Genomic DNA, 19461 nt, shown 5'->3' on the forward strand with positions numbered 1-19461 from the left:
GGCCTGTTATGTTGAACAGTTGAACAGTACAGTCTCCGTGGTGTAGTGGTAAGACACTCGCCTGGCGTTCCGCAAGCGCTATGTCATGGGTTCGTATCCTGGCCGGGGAGGATTTACTGGGCGCAATTCCTTAACTGTAGCCTCTGTTTAACGCAACAGTAAAATGTGTACTTGGATGTAACAACGATTCTTCGCGGCAGGGGATCGTATTCCAGGGACCTGCCCGAAACGCTACGCGTACTAGTGGCTGTACAAGAATGTAACAACTCTTGTATATATCTCAAAAAAAAAAAAAAAATAGGGACTGGACAATACCTGAGTGATGTTGAACTCTTCCAGTGTCTTCTTGAAGAGATCACTGGTGAAGTTGGTGCCACAGTCACTTTGAACTTCCTTGGAAATCCATACTGGGTGAAGATCTTCAATAGTTCTTTTACCACCGTAGCAGCCGTAATGTTCTTTACAGGAACTGTTTTGGGGAATCTGGTGGTTGGACACAGGATGGTTAGTATGTAAGTGTTGCCAGAACTGGTCCGGGGTAAAGGACCAACACAGTCTATGATGAGTCTGTGGAAAGGTTCCGCAGGCACCTGGATAGGAATTAAAGCTTTGGGAATCGGGATGTTAGGTTTCCCTGCCATCTGACATGTATGACACTGTTGCACGTAACTTTTGACGTCTTTAACCATACCTGGCCAGTAGTAGTCTTGTCTAATTCCGTGGTAGGTTTTGTTAAAACCATAGTGAGAAAGTGCTCCGTGGGCCAGGTGTAGAATATCGGGCCGTATGCTGGTGGGAACCACTAGTTGTTCGACATTTGCCCAATCGTCATTCTCCGTCAGCTTACTGGGTCTGTACCTGCGGTAGAGCAACTGATTCTCTAGGAAGAACCCAGGGATACTGTCAGGTTGAGTCTCAGCCTGGAAGAATAATGGTGTTAATGAAGGATCCTCCCTCTGTAACTTACGGAACTCCAACATAGTAAGATTCTGTGGTAGGTTCTGATGTTCTTGAGGGACAGCGGTTACAGTAGAGTCAGCTGGTTGCGGGCGTGCAGCTTGTGCACGGGTGGTCACCAAAACCGGAGGAGAAACTTCATCACTTTCTTGGACCTTTGCTGGAACATACTTTAAGATGGGGTTGTCCACTGCAGAGTCACATACCTGGGGTTTGTCCATGATGATCAGGTTGGAAGGTTGCAGATCTTCGGCCAAGTCATTGCCCAGGAGAAGTTGCGCTCCAGACATGGGAAAAGGCTTTTCCCTGATGGCGACTTGGACTTCACCAGTCACGAAAGGACAATCCAGGTGGACTCTGGCAATCCAGGTGGACTGTGGCGAGTGGATACGGAGTGGTAACAGTGAGGTCAGTGATAAGGACGGTTTCCTCGGTGTAGGTGATGTTAGGCACAGCCGATTTGAATATTATTGACTGAAGAGCCGCTGTGTCCCTCAAGATCTTCAATTTGAAACGTCCCTCCGAATCTGTACTGCTGGCAGAGACAGTTCCAGGATACAGGTGTTCGCTGAACAGAGAAAGATCATTAACAGGAACACCAACATTCATCACAGGCTTACCGGACTTAGGAGGAGTCGGTTTGGGTTTAGGAGTTTCACTATAGCCTTTGTATTGAGCTTTTCCACATTTATCTATGGTATGTCCATAGAGTTTGCAATACTTACAATACAATTGGGAGCTCGCTTGATCGGTACTCACTTTATCATAACTATACCAAGACTTCTTACTGGAAGGTGGGTCTGGTGTTAGCCGGTGAATGAGGCTGTAGGTGTCAGCCGACTTCGCACATCTGATGTAGTCGGTTTCTTCTTTGTCTGCTAAATATAAACGGATGGAAGGGGGAACACGTCTCAAGAATTCCTCAACTAGAATGAGGTTGACGAGTTCTGAAAATGTAGAAACATGTGCTGCTTCCAGCCATTTCATGAAATATCTTTTCTTTGTATTGGCAAATTCTAAAAAGGTGGTGGTACTTGCCTTTAGAAAATCACGGAATTTTCGTCTGTAGCTTTCGGTGAAGAGAAGGTAGGCATCCAAAACTGCTTGCTTCAGGGTCTGGTAGTCATTCTCAGACGCTAAGGTACTGAGAATAACCGCAGCTCTACCTGTGAGATGCACTCTGAGAAGGGTAGACCATTGATCTTTAGGCCAGCTAAGTTTTTTAGCTAGGGTTTCAAAAGTGGTAAAAAACACGTCTATCTCTGTCTCAACGAATGGAGGCATTAACTTACTTGCATGGGAGACATTGAAACTTATGGGAAGACTAGCTGTAGCGTGTTGGCGCTGAGTGTGGTGTGTAGTTTCCAAGGTGAGTTCTTGTTGACGACATGCTGGAGCCATATCAGCTTGCTTCTTATCGTGCTCACGTTGCATCTCGAAGTGACGTTTTCTTGTTTCAAGCTGTACTCGCTCACGCTTCGCCAGGGCCGCCTCGCGTTCTTGTTCTTCTTTCTTTTGGGCCATCTCACGTTTCTTTAGGGCCACCTCGCGTTCCTGTTCTTCCTTCCTTAGGGCAGCCTCTTCTTTCTTTATCTGGAGATTTTCTTTTTGTTGTTCCCGTTTTATGTTCGCTAGTTCGAGCTTTAGCTTCATAGCTGCCAGAGCATGTTTATCTGGAATAGAATAGTTTTCGTGAGCATCAGAGTCTATAATTCCTTCATCTAAGAGGTGATCCAAGATAATATTGTGCAAGTCATTTTTGTTGGCTCCAGGGGGAACATCTAGTTGATACTCGTGTGCAAGAGTTTGTAATTCTGTCCTCTTGGCACGAATTAAGTTCCCTACTTCACTTGCTGGATCACTACGAAATGCTGAGAGACGAAACATTTTGAAATAGCAAATAAATGTACAATGAATATACCTGTGATATTCTAAGTGTCAGTAACAGGATGACGTGGCAACTGGTAACTATCCTGTGGAAATTTAATCGTTAACAATTAACGTTAATATTGGTATGGTAAATGATTAGTCAATCAAAATCGCAAGAAATCTTGTACCCGGTACTCAATGTAAGAGAATAATGCCAAGAAAATCCTACTAAATAAATGAAACCGATAGTTTCTAAAACAAATGACACTTTTAATTGTTTCAAAAGTGAAAAGGTAGTCCAAGAATGTAGGGATACCTTGTCGAGTCTCTATAGGACAGAAGCAAGGGTTTTCCTACTTAATTATATGATACTTACAGAATTAGCGTTTCTTGTGCTCTGAAAAAAGAAAGCTAATTCCCTACCTGAGTAAATATCATCATCTCTGACCGACGTATAGGGGTGCGAGTGTCAACTGGTGATGAGAACTGCTGTTGAGGTCCCAACTCAACAGCGTAGTCTGTGCTAGAGGAACTATGGCCCTCTGTATTCTCCTGTGGTCGGATTGCAGAAGATAGGGTACTTTGGCCCGAAGACAAATCAAAGTACCAGGGTACCAAAATGATGATATGTCTGAATTAGAGAAATATCCTAGGGACAAAAAAGGTGGAATACACGAGTAATAACACTGAGGGAGGGATGACCAATTAAGAGAATGACTGAGGCCTCCAGTCACCACGTAACCAACAGTTATCCAACACTCACAATAAGCTACCCTCGGAAAGCACAAAATACACACCACCATATAAATATTAAAAGTAATGAAAATATTGAAAAGCAACTGTATCAAAGCCAAGTACACTTACCATAAATTGATGTTTTAGTACTAGTACCTGAGTGAGGCTCCCGGACAGGCCCCCATTAAATGTGACGGAAAAAAGGAGTGTAGGTGTTCAGCAGTCCTCCCAATGGCTGGTGTCAATGCCTATCACGTTTAAAAAAAAAGATGACTGCGTAGCTGTTGTGTCCTGTGGCAAAGTAAGGCAAAAGAAGCAAAACAAATAGTATGAACAATGAAACTTTAATTAAATTGAAAACAAATTATGAATAAGACAATTCCTTCTCTAGGTACAGTGCAAACTAACAAGATTATAAAGTAAAAAAATAACATAAAATAAAATAGTGGTGACGTTACTCTAAAATGGATAAAGACAAAAATGAAATAAACAGGTGCTGAGAATAAAGCGTTGGCTGAGAACATCCACTAATAGACAGAGCGTATATCAGATGGTTGTGTCAGCTTTGAGAGCACAGGATATTCTAACTCCAATGGCTGGTAATAAGATAGGTTGCCATATCATACAGAGTGAGCTTAGATTTATCTCTAAATGGCTCAATTTTACAACAATCCAAGATATAGTGTTCGAGTGTGTGTCCCTGCCTATGTCCACACACTTTACACTATAAATTACCTGAAATCCTTGCACTGAACCCACATTTTGCTTCCAGTAGATGAATGACATATGAGATTCAGAAACAAGTAGTGTATTGTGAGGACTAATAATAAACAGAAGCTCCCCTATGACTCTGTAACATCCCCATTGGCCAAACTATTATGTATTAACGACAAGACCTACCATTAATGTATGATGACTTACTGTAAATATGTAGCTCTTGTAATAGCACTTTCTCTGTAACTAGCTGACATTGTAACTATAAGGTGTGAAGGATTGAAGAAATTGTTTATATAATAATCTAAGATGAGGTCTGATAAAGACCTTTTGTGCCCTCTGTAATGCTTTTGCGCTACCGCTCACAGGATGAGTATGGGGTGCACAATAAACTAGCCGCCTTCGGCGGCAACAATCAATCAACGGCTGGTGCAGGCCCAGACATCGTCTAGGTAAATGGCGCTGAGGTGCAAAGGTGCAGTGGTGAAAACGTCGATTCACCAATCAGAAGCAGGCTGGCTGGAAATGGTAGTTTGGTGATCGGCGACGATGGAGAGGGGAGGTGGAGAGCGAGTGTGATATACATATGCGCCTGGCAAAACGTATTTGACTAAATAAGTACTACACTTGCTTGTAGTATCTAGATGTTGTAGATGTACTGAAGTAACATGACAATAGGAAAGAGCAGGCCAAATCTCTCTTGAAGGAGATTATCGTAACAATATATATATATATATATATATATATATATATATATATATATATATATATATATATATATATATATATATATATATATATATATATATATATATTATTAAATAAGACCGTAAAAGTAAGATTAATAATTCTAACACGAATTTTCTCAATCTTTCGTACATTTCTTTTCACTGTTGGTGGTAATTCAAAAATCAATTCTCCAAAATTCATTTTTATTTCTAGTCTGACGCGACACTTGAGCGCGTTTCGTAAAACTTATTACATTTTCAAAGACTTTAGTATACACAACTGAATAGAACTTACACATCTCCGATTTGTTTATATCTACATTTGAGTGAGGTGGATGGGGTGAGGTGGTATTTAATAAGGTATTAATTTCATCAACACAAGACAGAACACGAAACAATGGGTATTGAATAGAAGTGATTGTGGAAAGCCTATTGGTCCATATTTCTTGATGCTTCTATATTGGAGCGGAGTCTTGAGGTGGGTAGAATATAGTTGTGCATTAATTGGCTGTTGATTGCTGGTGTTGACTTCTTGATGTGTAGTGCCTCGCAAACGTCAAGCCGCCTGCTATCGCTGTATCTATCGATGATTTCTGTGTTGTTTACTAGGATTTCTCTGGCGATGGTTTGGTTGTGGGAAGAGATTATATGTTCCTTAATGGAGCCCTGTTGCTTATGCATCGTTAAACGCCTAGAAAGAGATGTTGTTGTCTTGCCTATATACTGGGTTTTTTGGAGCTTACAGTCCCCAAGTAGGCATTTGAAGGCATAGACGACGTTGGTCTCTTTTAAAGCGTTCTGTTTTGTGTCTGGAGAGTTTCTCATGAGTAGGCTGGCCGTTTTTCTGGTTTTATAGTAAATCGTCAGTTGTATCCTCTGATTTTTGTCTGTAGGGATAACGTTTCTATTAACAATATCTTTCAGGACCCTTTCCTCCGTTTTATGAGCAGTGGAAAAGAAGTTCCTGTAAAATAGTCTAATAGGGGGTATAGGTGTTGTGTTAGTTGTCTCTTCAGAGGTTGCATGGCGTTTCACTTTCCTTCTTATGATGTCTTCGACGAAACTATTGGAGAAGCCGTTGTTGACTAGGACCTGCCTTACCCTACAGAGTTCTTCGTCGACTTGCTTCCATTCTGAGCTGTGGCTGAGAGCACGGTCGACATATGCGTTAACAACACTCCTCTTGTACCTATCTGGGCAGTCGCTTTTGGCATTTAGGCACATTCCTATGTTTGTTTCCTTAGTGTAGACTGCAGTGTGGAAACCTCACACTGCAAAAACCGTGTGGACTGCACACAGACTGCAGTGTGGAAACCTTTCAGGTTTCCACACTGCAGTCTACACTAAGGAAACGAACATAGGAATGTGCCTAAATGCCAAAAGCGACTGCCCAGATAACTGCTGATAAGTTAAGTTATGAGAGAGAGAGATATTGTAGTAAGCTTCTCCACTGTTAATTGTTAATAATAATAATAATAATAATAATAATAATAATAATAATAATAATAATAATAATAATAATAATAATAATAATAATAATAATAATAATAATAATACTATGTTGTTGTAGGTGGGTGTGTCCCTGGTCTGGTGGCAGGATGAGGGTGGCAGCCCTGCTGGCGTTGTGGAGTTGGTCAGCCCTGAGTCGAGCCCTCATAAGGTCCTCGGACCCCAACGTCCAGATACTGGGGGAGCCCCAACTGGACCCCAGCACCCTGCCTCAGGTCCCCATGGGCAGCCCTGACTCGGTGGGTAGCCTTGTGTTCTGTTGGGTGGGGGTTGGTAGCCCTGTGTTCTGTTGGGTGGGGGATGGTAGCCCTGTGTTCTGTTGGGTGGGGGTTGGTAGCCCTGTGTTCTGTTGGGTGGGGGTTGGTAGCCCTCTGTTCTGTTGGGTGGGGGTTGGTAGCCGTGTGTTCTGTTGGGTGGGGGTTGGTAGCCCTGTGTTCTGTTGGGTGGGGGTTGGTAGTACTGTGTTCTGTTGGGTGGGGGATGGTAGCCCTGTGTTCTGTTGGGTGGGGGTTGGTAGCCCTGTGTTCTGTTTGGTGGGGGTTGGTAGTACTGCGTTCTGTTGGGTGGGGGTTGGTAGCCCTGTGTTCTGTTGGGTGGGGGATGGTAGCCCTGTGTTCTGTTGGGTGGGGGATGGTAGCCCTCTGTTCTGTTGGGTGGGGGTTGGTAGCCCTCTGTTCTGTTGGGTGCGGGTTGGTAGCCCTGTGTTCTGTTGGGTGGGGGTTGGTAGCCCTGTGTTCTGTTTGGTGGGGGTTGGTAGTACTGTGTTCTGTTGGGTGGGGGTTGGTAGCCCTGTGTTCTGTTGGGTGGGGGATGGTAGCCCTGTGTTCTGTTGGGTGGGGGATGGTAGCCCTGTGTTCTGTTTGGTGGGGGTTGGTAGTACTGTGTTCTGTTGGGTGGGGGTTGGTAGCCCTGTGTTCTGTTGGGTGGGGGATGGTAGCCCTGTGTTCTGTTGGGTGGGGGATGGTAGCCCTGTGTTCTGTTGGGTGGGGGTTGGTAGCCCTCTGTTCTGTTGGGTGCGGGTTGGTAGCCCTGTGTTCTGTTGGGTGGGGGTTGGTAGCCCTGTGTTCTGTTTGGTGGGGGTTGGTAGTACTGTGTTCTGTTGGGTGGGGGTTGGTAGCCCTGTGTTCTGTTGGGTGGGGGATGGTAGCCCTGTGTTCTGTTGGGTGGGGGATGGTAGCCCTCTGTTCTGTTGGGTGCGGGTTGGTAGCCATGTGTTCTGTTTGGTGGGGGTTGGTAGTACTGTGTTCTGTTTGGTGGGGGTTGGTAGTACTGTGTTCTGTTGGGTGGGGGATGGTAGTACTGTGTTCTGTTGGGTGGGGGATGGTAGCCCTGTGTTCTGTTGGGTGGGGGTTGGTAGCCCTGTGTTCTGTTTGATGGGGGTTGGTAGTACTGTGTTCTGTTGAGTGGGGGTTGGTAGCCCTGTGTTCTGTTGGGTGGGGGATGGTAGCCCTGTGTACTGTTGGGTGGGGGTTGGTAGCCCTGTGTTCTGTTGGGTGGGGGTTGGTAGCCCTGTGTTCTGTTGGGTGGGGGTTGGTAGCCCTGTGTTCTGTTTGGTGGGGGTTGGTAGTACTGTGTTCTGTTGGGTGGGGGTTGGTAGCCCTGTGTTCTGTTGGGTGGGGGATGGTAGCCCTGTGTTCTGTTGGGTTGGGGATGGTAGCCCTGTGTTCTGTTGGGTGGGGGTTGGTAGCCCTGTGTTCTGTTTGGTGGGGGTTGGTAGCCCTCTGTTCTGTTTGGTGTGGGTTGGTAGCCCTGTGTTCTGTTGGTTGGGGGTGGTAGCCCTGTGTTCTATTGGGTGGGGGTTGGTAGCCCTATGTTCTGTTTGGTGGGGGTTGGTAGCCCTATGTTCTGTTTGGTGGGGGTTGGTAGCCCTGTGTTCTGTTGGATGAGGGTTGGTAGCCCTGTGTACTGTTGGGTGGGGGTTGGTAGCCCTGTGTTCTGTTCGGTGATGGTTGGTAGCCCTGTGTTCTGTTGGGTGGGGGTGGTAGCCCTGTGTTCTATTGGGCGGGGGTTGGTAGCCCTGTGTTCTATTGGGTGGGGGTTGCTAGCCCTGTGTTCTGTTGGGTGGGGGTGGTAGCCCTGTGTTCTATTGGGTGGGGGTTGGTATCCCTGTGTTCTGTTGGGTGGGGGTGGTAGCCCTGTGTTCTGTTGGGTGGGGTGGTAGCCCTGTGTTCTGTTGGGTGGGGGTGGTAGCCCTGTGTTCTGTTGGGTGGGGGTTGGTAGCCCTGTGTTCTATTGGGTGGGGGTTGGTAGCCCTGTGTTCTGTTGGGTGGGGGTTGGTAGCCCTATGTTCTGTTGGGTGGGGGTTGGTAGCCCTATGTTCTGTTTGGTGTGGGTTGGTAGCCCTGTGTTCTGTTGGATGAGGGTTGGTAGCCCTGTGTACTGTTAGGTGGGGGTTGGTAGCCCTGTGTTCTGTTGGATGAGGGTTGGTAGCCCTGTGTACTGTTGGGTGGGGGTTGGTAGCCCTGTGTTCTGTTGGATAAGGGTTGGTAGCCCTGTGTTCTGTTGGATGAGGGTTGGTAGCCCTGTGTACTGTTGGGTGGGGGTTGGTAGCCCTGTGTTCTGTTCGGTGAGGGTTGGTAGCCCTGTGTTCTGTTCGGTGAGGGTTGGTAGCCCTGTGTTCTGTTGGGTGGGGGTGGTAGCCCTGTGTTCTGTTGGGTGGGGGTTTGTAGCCCTGTGTACTGTTGGGTGGGGGTTGGTAGCCCTGTGTTCTGTTGGATGAGGGTTGGTAGCCCTGTGTTCTGTTGGATGAGGGTTGGTAGCCCTGTGTACTGTTGGGTGGGGGTTGGTAGCCCTCTGTTCTGTTCGGTGTGGGTTGGTAGCCCTGTGTTCTGTTGGGTGGGGGTTGGTAGCCCTGTGTTCTGTTGGGTGGGGGTTGGTAGCCCTGTGTTCTGTTGGGTGGGGGTTGGTAGCCCTCTGTTCTGTTGGGTGGGGGTTGGTAGCCCTGTGTTCTATTGGGTGGGGGTTGGTAGCCCTGTGTTCTGTTGGGTGAGGGTTGGTAGCCCTGTGTTCTGTTGGCTGGGGGTTGGTAGCCCTCTGTTCTGTTGGGTGAGAGTTGGTAGCCCTGTGTTCTGTTGGGTGGGGGTTGGTAGCCTTGTGTACTGTTGGGTGGGGGTTGGTAGCCCTCTGTTCTGTTTGGTGTGGGTTGGTAGCCCTGTGTACTGTTGGGTGGGGGTTGGTAGCCCTGTGTTCTTTTGGGTGGGGGTTGGTAGCCCTGTGTTCTGTTGGGTGGGGGTTGGTAGCCCTGTGTTCTGTTGGGTGGGGGTTGGTAGCCCTGTGTTCTGTTGGGTGGGGGTTGGTAGCCCTATGTTCTGTTGGGTGGGGGTTGGTAGCCCTGTGTTCTATTGGGTGGGGGTTGGTAGCCCTGTGTTCTGTTGGGTGGGGGTTGGTAGCCCTGTGTTCTGTTGGCTGGGGGTTGGTAGCCCTCTGTTCTGTTGGGTGAGAGTTGGTAGCCCTGTGTTCTGTTGGGTGGGGGTTGGTAGCCCTGTGTTCTGTTGGGTGGGGGTTGGTAGCCCTCTGTTCTGTTGGGTGGGGTTGGTAGCCCTGTGTTCTATTGGGTGGGGGTTGGTAGCCCTCTGTTCTGTTGGGTGAGAGTTGGTAGCCCTGTGTTCTGTTGGGTGGGGGTTGGTAGCCCTGTGTTCTGTTGGGTGGGGGTTGGTAGCCCTGTGTTCTGTTGGCTGGGGGTTGGTAGCCCTCTGTTCTGTTGGGTGAGAGTTGGTAGCCCTGTGTTCTGTTGGGTGCGGGTTGGTAGCCCTCTGTTCTGTTGGGTGGGGGTTGGTAGCCCTGTGTTCTGTTGGGTGGGGGTTGGTAGCCCTGTGTTCTGTTGGCTGAGGGTTGGTAGCCCTCTGTTCTGTTGGGTGGGGGTTGGTAGCCCTGTGTTCTGTTGGGTGCAGGTTGGTAGCCCTGTGTTCTGTTTGGTGGGGGTTGGTAGCCCTGTGTTCTGTTGGGTGGGGGTTGGTAGCCCTGTGTTCTGTTGGGTGCGGGTTGGTAGCCCTGTGTTCTGTTGGGTGAGGGTTGGTAGCCCTCTGTTCTGTTTGGTGTGGGTTGGTAGCCCTCTGTTCTGTTGGGTGGGGGTTGGTAGCCCTGTGTTCTATTGGGTGGGGGTTGGTAGCCCTCTGTTCTGTTTGGTGCGGGTTGGTAGCTCTGTGTTCTGTTGGGTAGGGGTTGGTAGCCCTGTGTTCTGTTGGGTGGGGGTTGGTAGCCCTGTGTTCTGTTGGGTGCGGGTTGGTAGCCCTCTGTTCTGTTGGGTGGGGGTTGGTAGCCCTGTGTTCTGTTGGGTGGGGGATGGTAGCCCTGTGTTCTGTTGGGTGCGGGTTGGTAGCCCTCTGTTCTGTTGGGTGGGGGTTGGTAGCCCTGTGTTCTGTTGGGTGGGGGTTGGTAGCCCTGTGTTCTGTTGGGTGGGGGTTGGTAGCCCTGTGTTCTGTTGGGTGACCAGGGACATGACCAGGGACATGACCAGGGACATGACCAGGGACATGACCAGGAGCATGACCAGGGACATGACCAGGGACATGACCAGGAGCATGACCAGGGACATGACCAGGGACATGACCAGGGACATGACCAGGAGCATGACCAGGGACATGACCAGGGACATGACCAGGGACATGACCAGGAGCATGACCAGGGACATGACCAGGGACATGACCAGGGACATGACCAGGAGCATGACCAGGAGCATGACCAGGGACATGACCAGGGACATGACCAGGAGCATGACCAGGGACATGACCAGGGACATGACCAGGAGCATGACCAGGGACATGACCAGGGACATGACCAGGAGCATGACCAGGGACAGGACCAGGGACATGACCAGGGACATGACCAGGGACATGACCAGGGACATGACCAGGGACATGACCAGGAGCATGACCAGGAGCATGACCAGGGACATGACCAGGGACATGACCAGGGACATGACCAGGGACATGACCAGGGACATGACCAGGGACATGACCAGGAGCATGACCAGGAGCATGACCAGGGACATGACCAGGGACATGACCAGGGACATGACCAGGAGCATGACCAGGGACATGACCAGGGACATGACCAGGAGCATGACCAGGGACATGACCAGGGACATGACCAGGAGCATGACCAGGGACAGGACCAGGGACATGACCAGGGACATGACCAGGGACATGACCAGGGACATGACCAGGAGCATGACCAGGGACATGACCAGGGACATGACCAGGGACATGACCAGGGACATGACCAGGAGCATGACCAGGGACATGACCAGGGACATGACCAGGGACATGACCAGGGACATGACCAGGAGCATGACCAGGGACATGACCAGGAGCATGACCAGGGACATGACCAGGGACATGACCAGGGACATGACCAGGGACATGACCAGGAGCATGACCAGGGACATGACCAGGGACATGACCAGGGACATGACCAGGGACATGACCAGGAGCATGACCAGGGACATGACCAGGAGCATGACCAGGGACATGACCAGGAACATGACCAGGGACATGACCAGGGACATGACCAGGGGCATGACCAGGGACATGACCAGGGGCATGACCAGGGGCATGACCAGGGACATGACCAGGAGCATGACCAGGGACATGACCAGGGACATGACCAGGGACATGACCAGGAGCATGACCAGGGACATGACCAGGGACATGACCAGGAGCATGACCAGGGACATGACCAGGGACATGACCAGGGACATGACCAGGAGCATGACCAGGGACATGACCAGGGACATGACCAGGGACATGACCAGGAGCATGACCAGGGACATGACCAGGGACATGACCAGGGACATGACCAGGGACATGACCAGGGACATGACCAGGGACATGACCAGGGACATGACCAGGGACATGACCAGGGGCATGACCAGGAACATGACCAGGGACATGACCAGGGACATGACCAGGGACATGACCAGGGGCATGACCAGGGACATGACCAGGGACATGACCAGGGACATGACCAGGGACATGACCAGGGGCATGACCAGGGACATGACCAGGGACATGACCAGGGACATGACCAGGGACATGACCAGGGGCATGACCAGGGACATGACCAGGGACATGACCAGGGACAGGACCTAAAGACATGAGGTCTGACGAGTGACTCACCAGATAAGTTTGGTTCTGAGGAAGTGGAATATACTTTTAAGAGTTGGAATTTCAAGCTGTAATGTGATCTGAAACTTGTATAATAATCAATGATCGACTTGAAAGCCTGGGCCCAGGAGCTGAGGCACGACCTGCAGGCCCCTGTAGGTGGGGGTAAACACACATACATGACAATTGAAGTATGCAAATTTCCAAACGATGCCTAACAAGAGTAATCTCTCGGTCCTTCCCTCAGATACACAATGATATTCCCGGAGAGCCGCTGAGCCCAGCAGACTTTGAGACCAGCGCTCACATGGGTGAGTTGACGCCGCAGTTGACGCCGCAGTTGACGCCGCAGTTGACGCCGCAGTTGACGGTGTAGTTGACGCCGCAGTTGACGGTGTAGTTGACGCCGCAGTTGACGGTGTAGTTGACGCCGCAGTTGACGGTGTAGTTGACGCCGCAGTTGACGGTGCAGTTGACGCCGCAGTTGACGCCGCAGTTGATGGTGTAGTTGACGCCGCAGTTGACGGTGTAGTTGACGCCGCAGTTGACGGTGCAGTTGACGCCGCAGTTGATGGTGTAGTTGACGCCGCAGTTGACGGTGTAGTTGACGCCGCAGTTGACGGTGCAGTTGACGCCGCAGTTGACGGTGTAGTTGACGCCGCAGTTGACGGTGCAGTTGACGCCGCAGTTGACGGTGCAGTTGACGCCGCAGTTGACGGTGTAGTTGACGGTGCAGTTGACGCCGCAGTTGACGGTGCAGTTGACGCCGCAGTTGACGGTGTAGTTGACGCCGCAGTTGACGGTGCAGTTGACGGTGCAGTTGACGCCGCAGTTGACGCCGCAGTTGACGGTGTAGTTGACGCCGCAGTTGACGGTGTAGTTGACGCCACAGTTGACACCGCAGTTGACGGTGTAGTTGACGCCGCAGTTGACGGTGCAGTTGACGCCGCAGTTGACGGTGCAGTTGACGCCGCAGTTGACGGTGCAGTTGACGCCGCAGTTGACGCCGCAGTTGACGGTGTAGTTGACGCCGCAGTTGACGGTGTAGTTGACGCCGCAGTTGACGGTGCAGTTGACGGTGCAGTTGACGCCGCAGTTGACGGTGCAGTTGACGCCGCAGTTGACGCCGCAGTTGACGGTGCAGTTGACGCCGCAGTTGACGGTGCAGTTGACGCCGCAGTTGACGCCGCAGTTGACGGTGTAGTTGACGCCGCAGTTGACGGTGTAGTTGACGCCGCAGTTGACGGTGCAGTTGACGCCGCAGTTGACGGTGCAGTTGACGCCGCAGTTGACGCCGCAGTTGACGGTGTAGTTGACGCCGCAGTTGACGCCGCAGTTGACGCCGCAGTTGACGGTGTAGTTGACGCCGCAGTTGACGATGTAGTTGACGCCGCAGTTGACGGTGTAGTTGACGCCGCAGTTGACGGTGTAGTTGACGCCGCAGTTGACGCCGCAGTTGACGGTGTAGTTGACGCCGCAGTTGACGGTGTAGTTGACGCCGCAGTTGACGGTGTAGTTGACGCCGCAGTTGACGGTGTAGTTGACGCCGCAGTTGACGGTGTAGTTGACGCCGCAGTTGACGATGTAGTTGACGCCGCAGTTGACGGTGTAGTTGACGCCGCAGTTGACGATGTAGTTGACGCCGCAGTTGACGGTGTAGTTGACGCCGCAGTTGACGGTGTAGTTGACGCCGCAGTTGACGCCGCAGTTGACGGTGTAGTTGACGCCGCAGTTGACGGTGTAGTTGACGCCGCAGTTGACGGTGTAGTTGACGCCGCAGTTGACGCCGCAGTTGACGGTGTTGTTGACGCCACAGTTGACGGTGTAGTTGACGCCGCAGTTGACGGTGTAGTTGACGCCGCAGTTGACGCCGCAGTTGACGCCGCAGTTGACGCCGCAGTTGACGGTGTAGTTGACGCCGCAGTTGACGCCGCAGTTGACGCCGCAGTTGACGGTGTAGTTGACGCCGCAGTTGACGCCGCAGTTGACGGTGTTGTTGACGCCACAGTTGACGGTGTTGTTGACGCCGCAGTTGACGGTGTAGTTGACGCCGCAGTTGACGGTGTAGTTGACGGTGTAGTTGACGCCGCAGTTGACGGTGTTGTTGACGCCACAGTTGACGGTGTTGTTGACGCCGCAGTTGACGGTGTAGTTGACGCCGCAGTTGACGGTGTAGTTGACGGTGTAGTTGATGCCGCAGTTGACGCCGCAGTTGACGCCGCAGTTGACGGTGTTGTTGACGCCGCAGTTGACGCCGCAGTTGACGGTGTTGTTGACGCCGCAGTTGACGCCGCAGTTGACGCCGCAGTTGACGGTGTAGTTGACGCCGCAGTTGACGCCGCAGTTGACGCCGCAGTTGACGCCGCAGTTGACGGTGTTGTTGACGCCACAGTTGACGGTGTTGTTGACGCCGCAGTTGACGGTGTAGTTGACGCCGCAGTTGACGGTGTAGTTGACGGTGTAGTTGACGCCGCAGTTGACGGTGTTGTTGACGCCACAGTTGACGGTGTTGTTGACGCCGCAGTTGACGGTGTAGTTGACGCCGCAGTTGACGGTGTAGTTGACGGTGTAGTTGATGCCGCAGTTGACGCCGCAGTTGACGCCGCAGTTGACGGTGTTGTTGACGCCGCAGTTGACGCCGCAGTTGACGCCGCAGTTGACGGTGTAGTTGACGCCGCAGTTGACGCCGCAGTTGACGGTGTAGTTGACGCCGCAGTTGACGCCGCAGTTGACGCCGCAGTTGACGGTGTTGTTGACGCCGCAGTTGACGCCGCAGTTGACGCCGCAGTTGACGCCGCAGTTGACGGTGCAGTTGACGCCGCAGTTGACGGTGTAGTTGACGCCGCAGTTGACGCCGCAGTTGACGGTGTAGTTGACGCCGCAGTTGACGCCGCAGTTGACGGTGTAGTTGACGCCGCAGTTGACGCCGCAGTTGACGCCGCAGTTGACGCCGCAGTTGACGCCGCAGTTGACGCCGCAGTTGACGCCGCAGTTGACGGTGCAGTTGACGCCGCAGTTGACGGTGTAGTTGACGCCGCAGTTGACGCCGCAGTTGACGGTGCAGTTGACGCCCCAGTTGACGCCGCAGTTGACGCCGCAGTTGACGGTGTAGTTGACGCCGCAGTTGACGATGTAGTTGACGTCGCAGTTGACGGTGTAGTTGACGCCGCTGTTGACGGTGTAGTTGACGCCGCAGTTGACGCCGCAGTTGACGGTGTAGTTGACGCCGCAGTTGACGGTGTAGTTGACGCCGCAGTTGACGCCGCAGTTGACGGTGTAGTTGACGCCGCAGTTGACGGTGTAGTTGACGCCGCAGTTGACGGTGTAGTTGACGCCGCAGTTGACGCTGTAGTTGACGCCGCAGTTGACGGTGTAGTTGACGCCGCAGTTGACGATGTAGTTGACGCCGCAGTTGACGGTGTAGTTGACGCCGCAGTTGACGGTGTAGTTGACGCCGCAGTTGACGCCGCAGTTGACGGTGTAGTTGACGCCGCAGTTGACGGTGTAGTTGACGCCGCAGTTGACGGTGTAGTTGACGCCGCAGTTGACGCCGCAGTTGACGGTGTTGTTGACGCCACAGTTGACGGTGTAGTTGACGCCGCAGTTGACGGTGTAGTTGACGCCGCAGTTGACGCCGCAGTTGACGCCGCAGTTGACGCCGCAGTTGACGGTGTAGTTGACGCCGCAGTTGACGGTTTTGTTGACGCCGCAGTTGACGCCGCAGTTGACGGTGTAGTTGACGCCGCAGTTGACGCCGCAGTTGACGCCGCAGTTGACGGTGTTGTTGACGCCACAGTTGACGGTGTTGTTGACGCCGCAGTTGACGGTGTAGTTGACGCCGCAGTTGACGGTGTAGTTGACGGTGTAGTTGACGCCGCAGTTGACGGTGTTGTTGACGCCACAGTTGACGGTGTTGTTGACGCCGCAGTTGACGGTGTAGTTGACGCCGCAGTTGACGGTGTAGTTGACGGTGTAGTTGATGCCGCAGTTGACGCCGCAGTTGACGCCGCAGTTGACGGTGTTGTTGACGCCGCAGTTGACGCCGCAGTTGACGCCGCAGTTGACGGTGTAGTTGACGCCGCAGTTGACGCCGCAGTTGACGGTGTAGTTGACGCCGCAGTTGACGCCGCAGTTGACGCCGCAGTTGACGGTGTTGTTGACGCCGCAGTTGACGCCGCAGTTGACGCCGCAGTTGACGCCGCAGTTGACGGTGCAGTTGACGCCGCAGTTGACGGTGTAGTTGACGCCGCAGTTGACGCCGCGGTTGACGGTGTAGTTGACGCCGCAGTTGACGCCGCAGTTGACGGTGTAGTTGACGCCGCAGTTGACGCCGCAGTTGACGCCGCAGTTGACGCCGCAGTTGACGGTGTTGTTGACGCCGCAGTTGACGCCGCAGTTGACGCCGCAGTTGACGGTGCAGTTGACGCCGCAGTTGACGGTGTAGTTGACGCCGCAGTTGACGGTGCAGTTGACGCCCCAGTTGACGCCGCAGTTGACGGTGTAGTTGACGCCGCAGTTGACGGTGTAGTTGACGCCGCAGTTGACGGTGTAGTTGACGCCGCAGTTGACGGTGTAGTTGACGCCGCAGTTGACGCCGCAGTTGACGGTGTAGTTGACGCCGCAGTTGACGCCGCAGTTGACGGTGCAGTTGACGCCGCAGTTGACGGTGTAGTTGACGCCACAGTTGACGCCGCAGTTGACGCCGCAGTTGACGGTGTAGTTGACGCCGCAGTTGACGGTGTAGTTGACGCCGCAGTTGACGCCGCAGTTGACGCCGCAGTTGACGGTGTAGTTGACGCCGCAGTTGACGCCGCAGTTGACGGTGTAGTTGACGCCGCAGTTGACGCCGCAGTTGACGCCGCAGTTGACGGTGTTGTTGACGCTGCAGTTGACGCCGCAGTTGACGGTGTAGTTGACGCCGCAGTTGACGGTGTAGTTGACGCCGCAGTTGACGCCGCAGTTGACGGTGTAGTTGACGCCGCAGTTGACGCCGCAGTTGACGGTGCAGTTGACGCCGCAGTTGACGGTGTAGTTGACGCCGCAGTTGACGCCGCAGTTGACGCCGCAGTTGACGGTGTAGTTGACGCCGCAGTTGACGGTGTAGTTGACGCCGCAGTTGACGGTGTAGTTGACGCCGCAGTTGACGCCGCAGTTGACGGTGTAGTTGACGCCGCAGTTGACGGTGTAGTTGACGCCGCAGTTGACGGTGTAGTTGACGGTGTAGTTGACGCCGCAGTTGACGGTGCAGTTGACGCCGCAGTTGACGCCGCAGTTGACGGTGTAGTTGACGCCGCAGTTGACGCCGCAGTTGACGCCGCAGTTGACGGTGTAGTTGACGCCGCAGCTGACGGTGTAGTTGACGGTGTAGTTGACGCCGCAGTTGACGGTGTAGTTGACGCCGCAGTTGACGCCGCAGTTGACGGTGTTGTTGACGCCACAGTTGACGGTGTAGTTGACGGTGTTGTTGACGCCACAGTTGACGGTGTAGTTGACGGTGTTGTTGACGCCGCAGTTGACGGTGTAGTTGACGGTGTAGTTGACGGTGTAGTTGACGCCGCAGTTGACGGTGCAGTTGACGCCGCAGTTGACGCCGCAGTTGACGCCGCAGTTGACGGTGCAGTTGACGCCGCAGTTGACGCCGCAGTTGACGGTGTAGTTGACGCCGCAGTTGACGCCGCAGTTGACGCCGCAGTTGACGGTGTAGTTGACGCCGCAGTTGACGGTGTAGTTGACGGTGTAGTTGACGCCGCAGTTGACGGTGTAGTTGACGCCGCAGTTGACGGTGCAGTTGACGCCGCAGTTGACGCCGCAGTTGACGCCGCAGTTGACGCCGCAGTTGACGCCGCAGTTGACGCCGCAGTTGACGCCGCAGTTGACGCCGCTCTACCAACCCCAGTTGATCTATCAACTGTACACCTGCACATACACTTGGAAGAGTCGTTGTACAGGCATTAACGCATTAAACTGACAGGCCAATTGGCAATTAAACTAAACGAGTCAATAGGAGCCTTCTTAACAAACATTAAATAATATTTCTAAAAATACTACTAATAATAATGAGAAAATCCGTAGGAGCCGTGATGAGGATTCGAACCTACGCGGTGGGTACAGTCCCAGGCACACGCCCCAGACAACCAGGTCACGACATGGTCAAAAAAATTGCAACCTGGAGTTCTACTGAAGACACGAGGCTTCCCTGAAGTCCGCCAGGATTAACCCCCCCCCCCCATGTACATACACTAACATGATGTATCATGTTGATGGTTGTCTGGGTCGTGGGCGTGTACCCACCACATAGGTTCGAGTCCTTATCACAGCTCCTTCGGATTTTATCATTGATGTGATTACTCTCAATAATAATATTTATATTTGTAATTAACAAGTAGATAAATTGTATATTATATGAACTCAAAGTTGTTTAGGCCTAGTTCAACAATCATTATCTGCTTAGTCCTAAGTTTAAGTCTTTACCACAACTATACAACAGGTAATATACAACATTTAGGTGATAACGCTGAGAAATACAGACACATACTGGGTGTATATACCCAGCTTCTGGGTGTATATACCCAGCTTCTGGGTGTATATACCCAGCTTCTGGGTGTATATACCCAGCTTCTGGGTGTATATACCCAGCTTCTGGGAGTATATACCCAGCTTCTGGGTGTATATACCCAGCTTCTGGGTGTATATACCCAGCTTCTGGGTGTATATACCCAGCTTCTGGGTGTATATACCCAGCTTCTGGGTGTATATACCCAGCTTCTGGGTGTATATACCCAGCTTCTGGGTGTATATACCCAGCTTCTGGGTGTATATACCCAGCTTCTGGGTGTATATACCCA

General features: G+C 52.0%; 1 protein-coding gene across 1 annotated transcript in view; it reads left to right on the top strand.

Annotated features, from left to right (window-relative positions):
- Window positions 1–6579: 6579 nt before the first annotated feature.
- LOC123761790 (zinc metalloproteinase nas-4) overlaps window positions 6580–19461 on the top strand; it is a 57879-nt gene continuing 44997 nt past the window's right edge. Inside the window, 2 exon segments of the mRNA XM_045748001.2 lie at window positions 6580–6751; window positions 12864–12927. Coding sequence (XP_045603957.2) covers window positions 6602–6751; window positions 12864–12927 — 214 coding nt within the window. The 5' untranslated portion in view covers window positions 6580–6601.

The sequence above is a fragment of the Procambarus clarkii genome, chromosome 5, assembly GCF_040958095.1.
Source record: "Procambarus clarkii isolate CNS0578487 chromosome 5, FALCON_Pclarkii_2.0, whole genome shotgun sequence".
Lineage (NCBI taxonomy): Eukaryota > Metazoa > Arthropoda > Malacostraca > Decapoda > Cambaridae > Procambarus > Procambarus clarkii.